Raw genomic sequence first — 13,830 nt, 5'->3', positions numbered from 1 at the left:
AATAGTGAAAATAAACTCCCTTCGAGATGAAGGTTAAGATTTCTTTACCTATAATCGGCCAATTTAGCATGTTGAGTCCTGGAACACAGTTTTGATGCTATAAGAGATAAACTACTATTTTTGGGTAATTTCTGACAGTGTTTCCATGCTATACTTTGTGTTCAACTCACAAGGTCTCTCAGAGATTTTGGACCATAACAGGAGCACAGAGCTAAGGAAATCAGCTGGGAAGTAAGTTGGCTGGAGCTCTTCGTTAATATCGAGTAGGTTTTTTTCTGTGCCTTGGACAGATGCCATGTATGCAGCATATGCAAGAAACATTTGCATAGTAATTTGTGCTGTAAGAAGAAAGGCCCTTCCTGACTAGCTGGAAGCTTCAGGGTTAGGGAAAAAAAAAGGTGAGGTCAAGACAATGAAAACAAAAGAACGGGTGCCTGGTAAGAGCACACTGCCTACCTGGAGCGCTCGCAGAGGGAACATCTGCTGTTTTTTACAGACAAGAAAAAGAGTTTTTCTGGTGGAAGGAACTCATGATTCCTTTGGTGCCAAAACCTTCGGTCCAGAACGTACCCAGTAAAGAAAACAGTACGTCCTGGAAGTGTAACAGGATGACTTTCTATTACAGACTTCAGTTGTTCTGACTATTTTACTGGGATGACAAAGAAATGTGCTGATCTGAAGCAACACTTCTTCAAGGGACATGGAAGACCGTAGGCAACGGCAGCTCAGATACTACTGTAGCCATGAAGCCTACACAGCAGGGGGACAGCAAGCTGCAATCATCTTCCCTTAACTCCAGATGGCCTTCCAGTTCTGTGCTTCACAAGGTTGCACGTTGTCAAATCTTCCGACCACTCAAGTCCCTTTTTAGGCAGGTGTGTAACTCCGTCATTCACGCTGTGTACTGGAGCTGCCACAGCTGGGAAGGTCTTCATACGCGGGAATTCAGAATATGGGAGTGAGTCTGGTACTTCAAGGCTTTGGTTATGGAAAATGACAACAAACCTCCGCACATGTGTTGATGCAAGCTGGAATGGCAGTGCTCAGGTTCCTCCCACCTTCAACATTGGCAAGGAAGAAGCAGATAAGGTGAACAAGAACTAGCATTATGTTTTTGACAGCCTGGGAGGGTTCAGTGCCAAAGAGCTCAAATCTTGATCATGCCTGCCTTTACTCTAGTATTAAGAGGCTGGTAATGCTGTAAAAACCCTTAGAACACGTTTCAGCTGGGGGGTTTCACAGTCCTGATTTACTCACCACTCACCACATGGACCCTAAAGGCAACGGTTACAAGGTTTCTCTAAAACCCAGTGAATATCCATCACTAGAATACACGGCTCTCACTTCATCTTTCATCAGAAGATGAGATGCACCTTTGAAGGCCCTCCAGTTCCCCTCCTGGAAGAATACAGTATTAGGGTACTACAACAGCTTTTGAATGGGGCTATTTTGGAAACTGAAGGAAGGAAAACAAATTGTCTTATTGTGGTTATCACTGGGCACATATATTTTTCAGTAGCTGAGCACCAGTGCAGGATGAGCAGAAAACTTACTGAAGAAATAATTTCAACAGGTGTCAGCAGCTGTGATGATCTTCAGTCAAGCATAAAGCCTTATTCTAACACATTTTGCTAGCAGGAGAATTTTTTTTGTAAGAAAATTTAGCACATTCTGTAGCCTTGCAATATATTCAAGTAGCACTTTGACCTATATGAAACTCGCAGAGAAGCTTAGGAGGGGGCCCAACTTCATCTTAGATGTAGGTATCATTTAATCCAAATCCAAAAATGCTTCTTAAGCTCAGCCCTATTAGCAGACCGATGTCTATGGATACTTCACTCAGAATCACACATAGCACTGTTCTACCACTTTGAGGACAGTCTCTTCTATGCTAGCCAAAAGCAGGACTCGCATTGAAAAATCTCAAAATAACTTCTTTTCTGTGTAGTTATGTAAGGCTTTTTTTGAAAAATGAGCTTTCAACTCAGGCTTACAGCGGTAACAGTAAAATAACGGTGTTTCCAACAGGGTGCAGCTCTCCCCAAGAGACAGTGGAAGATACTTTGTCAAATTAGTTCCTCAACATCACTAAGTCTGGGAAAAAAGCACAGCTCAGTAGCTGGGCCTGTGCCCTTGTATCCCAGTGGAGGCTGGAATAGCGCTTCTGCTGATAATAGCCTCAATCAGACAGTTCTTACTCCACAGAAAAATTTCCCTAAAACTCAAGACAAGCCTCCAATTACACAATCATGTACTATTCTGGCTTTAAGATCCCCCGAACAGACTGGATGGTGTGTCCTGAATGAAGAAGAATGAAACAGTTTTAAATCATTTCTGAAGCAGGAGTAGAAAAGATTGCTAGCTCTCTATTGAGTTTTTAAAATGAGGTTAGCTTTCTCTGCGGACAACAGAACACAAAACCACTTAAAATATCTGGTAAGTATTACACAATGCTTTTTTAAAACTTTCCCCGTTTGCTCCAGCTTCAGGCAGGGTATGAGCTAAAGCCAGGGGAAGCTGTTCCACTGACATCGATGGGCTTGGAAGCAGGACCTCACGGCTCGCAACCCAGCTTGTGCGCTAAACAAATTCGCAAAGGGGCTTATTTCACCTAACAGTGTCCTGAGCTGTGCACTGAGAGACAGAGAGCTTTTTTGCCCGTATTTTTGGAGGACATTTTGGAGGACGGCAAAGGGCAGTGTAGCAATAGCTACACTGCGACCTGCATTTTGCAAGTGGAATTTCCAAAAGGCAGAAACTGCTGACATGCAAATGTTACTTTTCAGAGAAAAAATGTTTTCCAAAACAGAAAAGCACTTACAGGAAGCTATTCCAGTAACAACTTGGATGAGGAACATACAAACCGTAACAAGCATATGTGTGGATGCAGTTTGAAGAAACTAGGCAAGGGGACAGAACCGGTTTTTGAGAAGAAGTGACATACACACAGCTTTACAGACTGCACTGTAGTTGAGATGTTACATCTTAACTGCAGTACTTGCAAACAAGCCCTTTCAACAGACACACACTCCAACTTCGTGTAAATGAGGTGATAAGGGATAGGAGTACTGCTGTCATCCTATCACTCACTGTCCCCCCGCCCTGGGATCACAGGATTAAACACAGCTCTGCTGCACAGGGGAATGTTTTATGGACTGTTGTGCTGCCCCATAACTTCAGCTCTATTTAAGCAGGGTGGAGTGAAGCTGAAGTGCAGCATAATGGCCAGTGCTGTTCACAGAATCACACAGAGTCACAGAATGGTGGGGGTTGGAAAGGACCTCCCTGGGTCATCTAGTCCAACCCCCCTGCCGAAGCAGGGTCACCTACAGCAGGCTGCACAGGACCTTGTCCAGGCGGGTCTTGAATATCTCCAGAGAAGGAGACTCCACAACCTCCTTGGGCAGCCTGTTCCAGTGCTCCGTCACCCTCAGAGTGAAGAAGTTCTTCCTCATGTTCAGACGGAACTTCCTGTGCCTCAGTTTGTGCCCATTGCCCCTTGTCCTGTCACTGGGCACCACTGAAAAGAGTTTGGCCCCATCCTCCTGCCACCACCCTTCCCCCTGTTGTGGGGGAAGACAGAACCACAGAATCACAGAATGGCAGGGGTTGGAAGTGACCTCTGTGGGTCATCTAGTCCAACCCCCCCGCTGAAGCAGGGTCACCTACAGCAGGCTGCACAAGACCTTGTCCAGGCGGGTCTTGAATATCTCCAGAGAAGGAGACTCCACAACCTCCCTGGGCAGCCTGTTCCAGTGCTCTGTCATCCTCAGAGGCAAGAAATTCTTCCTCACGTTCAGATGGAACTTCCTCTGCTTCAGTTTGTGCCCATTGCCCCTTGTCCTGTTGCTGGGCGCTACTGAAAAGAGCTTAGCCCCATCTTCCTGACACCCACCCTTCAGATATTTGTAAGTATATACTAGGTCCCCTCTCAGCCTTCTCCAGGCTGAACAAGCCCAGCTCGCTCAGCCTCTCCTCGTAGGAGAGATGCTCCAGTCCCCTCATCATCCTCGTAGCCCTCCACTGGACTCTCTCCAGTAGCTCGTCATCTTTCTTGAATTGAGGAGCCCAGAACTGGACAGCGTAGTCCAGATGAGGCCTCACCAGGGCAGTGTAAAGGGGAAGGAGAACCTCCCTCCACCTGCTGGCCACACTCCTCCTAATGCACCCCAGAATGCCATTGGCCTTCTTGGCAGCCAGGGCACACTGCTGGCTCATGGTCAACCTCTCGTCCACCAGGACACCCAGATCCCTCTCCACAGAGCTGCTCTCCAGCAGGTCCACCCCAAGCCTGTACTGATGCATGGGGTTGTTCCTCCCCAGGTGCGGGACCCTGCATTTGCCTTTGTTGAACCTCATCAGGTTCCTCTCTGCCCAACTTTCCAGCCTGTCCAGGTCACGCTGAATGGCAGCACAGCCTTCTGGTGTATCTACTACACCTCCCAGTTTGGTGTCATCAGCAAACTTGCTGAGGGTACATTCTAACTCTTCATCTAGGTCGTTGATGAAGAATTTGAACAAGGCTGGGCCCAGTACTGACCAGAAGACAGCAGGAGCCGCACACCCCCAGCTCTTTGTAAGCTTGTGCTGGCTTTCGTAAAGCACGCGATGGCATGCGTGATCAGACTAAATAACAATGTTCTTTCTACATGGCAGAGAGACCACATTAAAGACACCTCAGTACATCTACCACTAAACTGTCCCTCATAGTCCGGCATCTGTTTATTCATGCTCTTACCAAAGTCCAAAATTATATCCTCAGCTGCATGGGCAAGGTATAAATCTCAAAGGATGCTGCCCTGAATTCCTTGAAATGGCAGTCGCCACTGTCTGACTGATTATGAGTCATACACCAGTTGATGAAGGCAACCAGAGAGAATAAAGGAGAAGCCTGGAAGCACAGTCCTCAATGCCAAATACAGATTTATGGAGAAATCTATTTGGACTGCGGCGATCGACTGACCCAAATTTATAGCTAGTTGGTCTTCATTGTCCCATATCAATAAAATCCCAACTTCCATAAGTGATAGTTGGTGACCAGAACTTCACAGTCTGGCAAACTCTCAGGTAACACTCCAGATGTAGGGCAAGAGAGAACCCAGCCAACACCGGCGAAAAGGACGTAGGAATAATGGATGAAAGGATGAATGGATGAAGGGAAAAGGAAGAGCTCTAAACACCTGGGAAAGGAACTGATGCTTCAGCACACGATCTCCTTCTGACATGACACAAGACGAGGTGAGGTCACGTTCACAGATCATGGCAAAATGAAGGAGCCCTAACGCTACTCAGCACAACCCACAAGGATTGAAGGAACAATTCAGTTGAAACATTGGCTCTTTCAGATAAAATGCAGCTTACTCAACTAATCAGACAGTTTTTCCCCAAACGCAGTGAGCAAGGCTTAATCAGAAACATAATGTCATGTGTGAAGGACATTTTGTTAAAAATGCACTGCGTGTACTGAACAACTCTATTTTTTCCATATGATATGACATATAACGGGCACTGAACCAAAACACCACAGAAGTATGCAGTTTATGCTATCTCACTGGACTACCAAACAACATTTAATATTGAGAAAGTATTGCAGATATATAGTAGACGAAGTCTAACTGTTACCACAATGACTTTTTCTTCGGTTACCACAGCTGTTAAAAAGCCTTAACAGAGAGCTAATAACACAAGTCATTATAAAACATCTTAATCTCATTTCGAAAATATGTATGAGCTTTTCTTGTTAATTCTTCTTCCCTGTCTTCTAATCAAGATCTCCATATTGAGCCCAGTTTTGCGTTTTCTTAGCAGCATAAATTAGATGCAACACTATTCAAGTCAATAGAATTACTCCAACATGAAAAAGCAATCAGTCATCTGCAAAAAACAGTCTAACAGGTAATTTTCCACTGACAGCTCTTACGATAAAACAGGTTACAGAGATTACTCTTTTCTCTAACACTGAAAGTAAACAATTAATGCAAAATGTACAATGTCTGTAAAGACAGCATGTTCACTACTTGTGCCCTTTATATGTAATTATTTTCATCTTAGTAAGCAGACAGTTAAGTAAGGCTACCATCAAGCTGTAGATGGAGCCTATTCATCATGCAAAACAGGCAGCTGAACATCTCTATTTATTTATGCATTATTTTACCTTTTGTTCCCAACTTGGAAAGCATGTGGAATCTATGAGACATTTACACGCATCATTTCTTGTGGGAGAACGTCAAGTCACCTTTAATGCCCTCAGGCAAGCTTCTCCTACCTGATCTCAGTAACTGTCCATATCAAAATTATTTTTCATACCTTGTGTAAGCAGCTGGAGGTTTCGGACTTCTTCTCTCACCTTCAGCTGAAGGACTTGCTGCAGAATGTGCTGTCGCAGGCTTTCCTGGGCAATGCCCATTCGTTCAAGCTTTTTGTCAGTAAGTCTCAGCAAAGCACGGCCTGGATGCAAAAGTCAAAAAGAAAAATCACCCAAGGATTTCCATTAATGCAATACTCTCACTCTGACAGGCTAATTTGCTACAGCAAAAATTCTCAGCCTTGAAATACCTCAGTCTGAGAGGGTATCGCTTCATTGGTTAGGTACGTCCTTACTGTCAGAGATCTAAGTTCCATTCCTCCCTTTTCTTTTGATTTTATATATTGTTTTGATGCTTTGTGAGACATTTAGACATGTAAACTAAGTATCTTGTGCCACTTTATACAACTAGTTGCTGTTCTTTATACAGCCAGTGCCAGCTGGTCTCCCACAGGTAGGATATCCCCCATCAGTCTACCACTGGTCCAGGTGTCTAAACAGACCCTCACCTATTTTCAAGCATCTAAATTACTGTCAAGAAACGACCAGTGAAAGTGAATGTGACCAATTCAGTCAATTTAAGATATACTGAGGATGAATATTGTTGCAATTCAGACATGTCTACAGTGTAATAGCACCATTTCTCAGGAGGACCCTGTACTTCGTGCTCCAGCTTTCCAAATCCCTCTCAACAGTAACCTATCACAGCAAAACAGAAAAAAAAGGCAGAGATTTATCTTTGCACCATCAGCTATATCTAAATCATTTCTGAAAAAGATGTTTGCCCAACTATAAAAAAACCCACATTTGCCCAACTATAAGGAGCCTATGGTCTTTGCAGGCAGTCACTCCCAGTTTGTGACTTCTCTTTTCCATTAGGGTAATGCTGAACTGCGGTCCCACATGGATTGTAGATGTTAAAAAAATCAAACAACCCACACTCCCCAGATTCTGCTAGTGGAACTCTGACTCCATCTTTTGGGCATCACCACGCTACAAGCAAACAGGAGAAAGGCAGCACACTGGCTGAGCCAACACTGCAGAAATATTTGGACCAAAGAGAGAACCAAAGCATCAAGCAGAGCTTTACCTTAAGAAGAAAACCAAAACCTCACTCTCATTGGTCTTTGCCCTTGTTGTGAGCAGGGCAGAATGCACTGTGACCCTCTACTGACCCTTGATTCCCACTATTTGTATTTGCTATCCAAAGGTGCCCTGGCCAATACCAGCAAAGTGCACTGGAGCTACATTGATACTACCTCAGAAAACGGCATGTTGTTTCGTTCACTCTTTTAAACAGAGTCAACTTTTTGCCTCCTCTGGTTCTGACTGCAAGTGCGTTTAATTATTAAAAATCCCTTCTTTGATTTCTCAGGCTTTACTGTGAAACCAGAAGAAAACAGTGACGAGCAAGTTCCTCCCTCTGCAGCACAGCATCCTCTGTGCTACCATTACTGTGTGGCTTTTGGATGAACGGTACGATTTAGCTCATCATAAAGCGTTACTCAACACAGCAAGATAAGGCCCTTATTCAAACTCTTTCCTTACAAACCAGCAATGACTACAGAAATTTTATGATTATTTTAATTAAAAATTTAAGATGACAAGAATTTAAAAGGGTGCATAATATTTGCCCCAAACCAAGCACTTCGCAGTATACCCTTCACTAACTGCTAGACTCCACTCACAAGTGGTTCTGTGCAGTGGTTAGCGGGATCTTGATATGATGCAATGTAAAATACTGGGATATTACTATTAACAAAGCAAGATGTCATTGATTAGATAAAAAATGACAGGGTTCATACATTTTCTGTCTCTCAAGCACTATACGCTACAGAGGATGATCTTTTGATTAAGAAAACTTTCTTTGAAATCATAAATAAGAAGAATTCTATGGGTTAATGTAATAACAAAATAGGGAAATTAGTCTCTTACGGATCAATGCCTGCTGTCCAGTTCCCCTGGTGATACAGACTGTAATAATGAATTCAATTTTTCTATCATCTTATCACACTAAAACTTTTTAAAACAATTTATAAGGATGTACAGCAGTCCAAGAGTATGGCCTGTAATGTCAATTTAGCAGCAGAAAGCAAACAAAAAATAAACACGTCATCAGTTTAGAGAGTGCCAACACGCATGTCATCTTAGGGCAGGGAGTCAGGAACAATAATACGAAAGGACAGACAGAGGCCATGCATCTCATCCAGTGCCCTCCACCTCTTTTTGGCCATGGATATAGTCATTATTCTTTACTTCCTCTGGGCAACTCTTTGTTTCATGTTCAAATCGGTTTTCTACCCCAGTCATTGCCTTAGGAAGTTGAGTGTGCACGAAACAGACACGTCTCTTTTCAACTCCTGGCATGCCAGTTCCTCGGTGGCTTAGGCTCAAAGCACAATGCCATTGGAAAAAAATGTCTTTGACTCACACTATCTGCAGCAGCTTGCAGAAGTTGCCTTAAATTAACTCCTTCTTGCACCATATCCAAAGTGACATGTTGAGGCAGTGATGAGGCAAGAAGGCAAACATCCAAATGTGGCATTTCAAGAATGCAGTAAGTGACCTGAACTAAGAAAATTCAATCCTCCCCATACTTTCTTCCCCCTCAACACTCAGAACAACAACATTCAAGTCAGAACTGGAATAATTTTTTATTCTGGAACTAAGTCATGCCTTTGAAAAGATATCACTAATGCCTGGATCACTCACCAAAGCCAGTTAGTTACTCAGGCCAAGGTCCTGACAATCAGCTAATGATTTCGGATGCTTCACGGTACGTATCTGAAAGAGTCAGCGTTTGGTGCTAAGAACTCCGTAAGGGTTCCTTAACATTGAAACCAGTTGTCCAGAGAGGTTGTGGAGTCTCTGTCTTTGGAAACATTCAAAACCTGACTAAGGAGGTCCTGAGCAACCTGATGTAGTTGCCCCTGCTTTGAGTAGGGGGTTGGACTCAATGATTGCCAGAGGTGCCTTCCAACATCGGCTGTTCTGTGATTCTGTGAAATAAGCTGCATGAAGGATCTCAAGACAAAAATCTATTTTATTTGCAAAAGAGAAGATTAATGAAGGAAATTAATAAGCATCCACAAAAGATGGTCATTTTGGCAAGCATCACAGTTAACACAGAGACCTATACAGTAAAAACTGAGGATGGATTTTCAGAGAGTGTTGGATAGAACATATTATCAAGAGCAGAACATATAACAAACATACCATTTTCCAAGTGTGTATGCTGGTCTTTGCTAGGACACAAGTCAAGGAACTTCACCTACATCTCGGGAAAATTTCCCAGTGCTACAGAACTGGCGCTACCTCTTAGATATAGCAGCTATATGCATAAAAATGGCCAGGAGAGTTTTTTCAAAAGCCCCTTGGCCAACAGAACCGTAAAGATCGCAGTCACAAACACCGAGGCCTTGGCTCTAGCTAATTGCAAGGCTGGAAACCAAACATTTTAAAAAAACCCACAACTGCCTCAGTATCTGTACACATCTTTTAGCACCTAAACCCCAGCTCTCTCATACTCAGAACACATCAGCCGTGGAATGTTCTGAGACACCCCAAGGGCAAACACAGAATATAAAATACTTTCCAGCTTAATAATGGATTGATGGCCTAATTTTTTCTAATATGACTTAGCTGCTGCAGATCTCATTTGATCAAGCTGGGATTAGATGAAAATTTGAATGGAGGGAGAAACATTGCACGCCACAGAACATTAATATGAATATAAGCATTGGTCCAATGAGGCTGGCATTGGCCCTAGAGCAAGGAATGTGGCGCCGTCTGCTACACCTAATCAGAAATGCCCGTACCTCCCTGCACTGGTATAGCTACTGCTCTTCTCCCCGAGCCTGCGAAGCTGCGCCAGCTGCCAGTTCGCAGACATCTCGAGGGACACCATGTGAAAAGACTTGAAAGTACACTTGTAATGAAGGTGAATGAGCAGGTAATAAAGGACTTACTAAATGTGTAGAAAGAACTGAATTGATACAGGAAAGTGAGAGCAGATAGTCAGTAAGAGTCTAGTCTCACAAAAAAACCTGAACAAAACTATGACTTTTTTATAGTTGATGAAAATCAAGTGGTGTCCCCCAGGGCTCAGTTTTGGGTCTGGTCTTGTTTAACATTTTTACTAACGATCTGGATGAAGGGATTGAGTGCTCCCTCAGTAAGTTTGCAGATGACACCAAGCTGGGCAGGAGTGTCAATCTGCTTGAGGGTAGGAAGGCTCTGCAGAGGGATCTGGACAGACTGGATCGATGGGCTGAGGTCAATCGTATGAGTTTCAACAAGGCCAAATGTCGGGTCCTGCACTTTGGTCACAACCACCCCATGCAGCACTGCAGGCTTGGGGAGGAGTGGCTGGAAAGCTGCCTGGCAGAAAAGGACCTTGGGGTGCTGGTCGACAGCCGGCTGAGCATGAGCCAGCAGTGTGCCCAGGTGGCCAAGAAGGCCAACGGCATCCTGGCTTGTATCAGGAATGGTGTGGCCAGCAGGAGTAGGGAGGTGATCGTGCCCCTGTACTCGGCACCAGTGAGGCAGCACCTGGAGTACCATGGTTATGGGTTTGTGTGGCAAGGATTTGGCAGTGGGGGGGCTATAGGGGTGGCTTCTGTGAGAAGCTGCCAGAAGCTTCCCCCATGTCTGATAAAGCCAATGCCAGCCGGCTCTGAGATGGACCCGCTGCTGCCCAAGGCCAAGCTGTAGCCCGTGGAAGGGACCCCATGCCGGAGCAGGGGGATGCCTGAAGGAGGCTGTGACCCTGTGGGGAGCCCGCGCTGGAGCAGCTTCCTGCCAGGACCTGCGGACCAATGGAGAGAAGAGCCCACACCAGAGCAGGTTTGGTGGCAGGGCTTGTGACCCTGTAGGGGACCCACGCTGGAGCAGCCTGTTCCTGAAGGACTGCACCCCATGGGAAGGACCCATGCTGGGGCAGTTTGTGAAGAGCTGCAGCCCATGGGAAGGACTCACGTTGGAGAAGTTTGTGGAGAACTGTCGCCCATGAGAGGAACCTCACGCTGGAGAAGGGGCAGAGTGTGAGGAGTCCTCCTCCTGAGGAGGAAGGAGCGGCAGAGACAACAGGTGATGAACTGACCGCAGCCCCCATTCCCCGTCCCCCTGCGCTGCTCAGGGGGAGGAAGGAGAGAAATGGGAGTGAAGTTGAGCCCGGGAAGAAGGGAGGGGTGGGGGGAAGGTGCTTTTAAGATCTGTACTTATTTCTCACTATCCTACTCTGATTTGATTGGTGATGAATTAAACTTCCTTTTCTCTCCAAGTTCAGTCTGTTTTGTCCGTGACAGTAACTGGTGAGTGATCTCTCCCTGTCCTTGTCTGGACCCTCGAGCCTTTCATCATATTTCCTCTCCCCTGTCCAGCTGAGGAGAGGGAATGACAGAGCGGTTTTGATGGGCACCTGGCATTTATCCATGCCAAACTAAAACAACTGTGTTCAGTTTTGGGCCTCTTGCTACAAGAAGGACATTGAGGTGCTGGAGCATGTCCAGAGAAGGGCAATGAGGCTGGTGAAGGGTCTGGAGAACAAGTCTTACGATGAGTGGCTGAGGGAGCTGGGGCTGTTTAGTCTGGAGAAGAGGAGGCTGAGGGGAGACCTTATCACTTTCTACAACTACCTGAAAGGAGGTTGTAGTGAGGCGGGTGTTGGTCTCTCTCAGGTAACTAGTGATAGGACGAGTGGTAATGGCCTCAAGTTGCATCAGGGAAGGTTTAGACTGGATATTAGCAAAAATTTCTTTAGTGAAAGAGTGGTCAGGCATTGGAACAGGCTGCCCAGGGAGGTGGTTGAGTCACCATCCCTGGAGGTGTTTAAAAAACGTGTATGTGTGGCACTTCGGGATATGGTTTAGTAGGCACAGTGGTGTCAGGTTGACGGTTGGACTTGATGATCTAAGAGGTCTTTTCCAACCTATGATTCTATGAAAATGATAAACCATTAGTGGGAACAAGTGATGTGTGTGAATATAGCCAAGAAAGGTGGTCTTGTCTCCTGAGTACAATATGATAGGTATACCTGAATATCAAGACAAGATATTCAGTTTACTTACCATGGGGTGCAGAATCTAGCAAAGAAAAAACAGGGCGGAGAACACAAGAACATTAAAAAAATGCCCTAATGCCAGACCAACAGCTCACTCAGCTCTGTACTCAGAGTGGCAGTAGCAGTTATATTTTGGGAGAGCTAATGGCAGGGCTAATTTCTGAAGTCACTCCCTTTGTACCATGCCAGCATCCAGAACGGTTATACTAGGGTTATTAGAGAGTATGGCATTTTTTGCACCTACTTATTGTCTTGATGTCCATAAATTTGTCTTTTTGATCTTCCTGATACTATCTGCCTCTGCAGCCTCCTGGGGTAGCAAATTCCAGAAGCTCTCTGCCCACTTTGTCTGATTTATATTGATTTCTTACTAATTGCTTCAGGTGTTCCCTAGTTCTTGCATTGCAGTATTTGGTTAACAGTTCAACATCCAGCTTATCTGTTGCTTCCATGATTGGTAAACTTCAGTCATATGCCTTTGGATCGTATTTCTGGATGGATTCAGCTGACAAACCTAGAAAAACAGGAACATGAGATTCACTAAGCCCCTAAATTACGCAAGATGAAAACTTCAAGTCTATATATAAATGCTGCAAACACTATTTTAAACTGTTGTTGACACAACAGGATATTCTTACTTAATTGGTAATAATGTGCTTCTCTAGTTTGGGGGTAGAATAATTTCAAACCTACTGCTTTTCTATTTACCTCTTTAGCTCCACAAACATATTCATAATTCTAGTTCACTGGGTTTTGCTACTTGAAATAGTCTGATCACAGCCTTCCTCTTGCTTGTACAGGCTGATTGCTGGCTTCTCTTCACTTCAGTGCTTAAAAACAAGCCTCCTAGGACTTACCAAGTAAGAAATTTCCATGACAGAGACACAGGCATTAATATCATTGTTCAGGTGCTGGTGAGACACAAGTATGAAATTCTCATCTTATACTCAGGAAAGAAGAATTCAAACAAGAACAGGCAGAGAGAGCGGCTATGACTTCATAGCGAGGAATGGTGAAATTACAAGAGGAGGTGAGAAAAAGCATAGTCACCTACAGAATGAAAACGGCCTCACGATGGTAGTGGAGGGAGATGAACATTGACCAAGAGAAGAACTATTAAACTAAGGAACTGAGTTGAAAAGAGAACAAATGGATATCAATACAGTTGAGGACGCTGGGTTCAGAAATATCTTGTAAAAGTAGAAGCACAAAGCAGAAATCAATCAAACGTTCAGAGCAAACTTGGTATGACTTCATGACGCTGTTCTCGATAACCCATCAGATCTTCTACAGTCTTAGATTTTCTGCTTTCCCCATGAGAATTTGAGGGCACATCTCTACTTCTCATGCCAGCCTCATCACTAGTCAACCAGACACATCAGCCACTTTGTCATCAATGCCTTGTGGCAAATCCATAGCTTTTCTTGCAAAAGCAGTTAGATCTGGCTTGTTTTACTAATCATTT

At 44.5% G+C, this 13,830-nt stretch overlaps 1 protein-coding gene across 3 annotated transcripts in view; it reads right to left on the bottom strand.

The window, feature by feature from the left end:
• Positions 1-13,830, bottom strand: part of SAMD12 (sterile alpha motif domain containing 12) — a 187,508-nt gene that overhangs the window by 89,488 nt on the left and 84,190 nt on the right. For all 3 annotated transcript variants that reach the window (XM_075415648.1, XM_075415650.1, XM_075415649.1), the window contains exon 4: positions 6,307-6,447. In XM_075415648.1, coding sequence (XP_075271763.1) covers positions 6,307-6,447 — 141 coding nt within the window. The remainder of the gene's footprint in view (positions 1-6,306; positions 6,448-13,830) is intronic.

The sequence above is a fragment of the Opisthocomus hoazin genome, chromosome 3 (assembly GCF_030867145.1).
Source record: "Opisthocomus hoazin isolate bOpiHoa1 chromosome 3, bOpiHoa1.hap1, whole genome shotgun sequence".
NCBI lineage: Eukaryota > Metazoa > Chordata > Aves > Opisthocomiformes > Opisthocomidae > Opisthocomus > Opisthocomus hoazin.
Note: the sequence above shows the minus strand (reverse complement) of the source record. Positions and strands in the feature narration are given on the sequence as shown.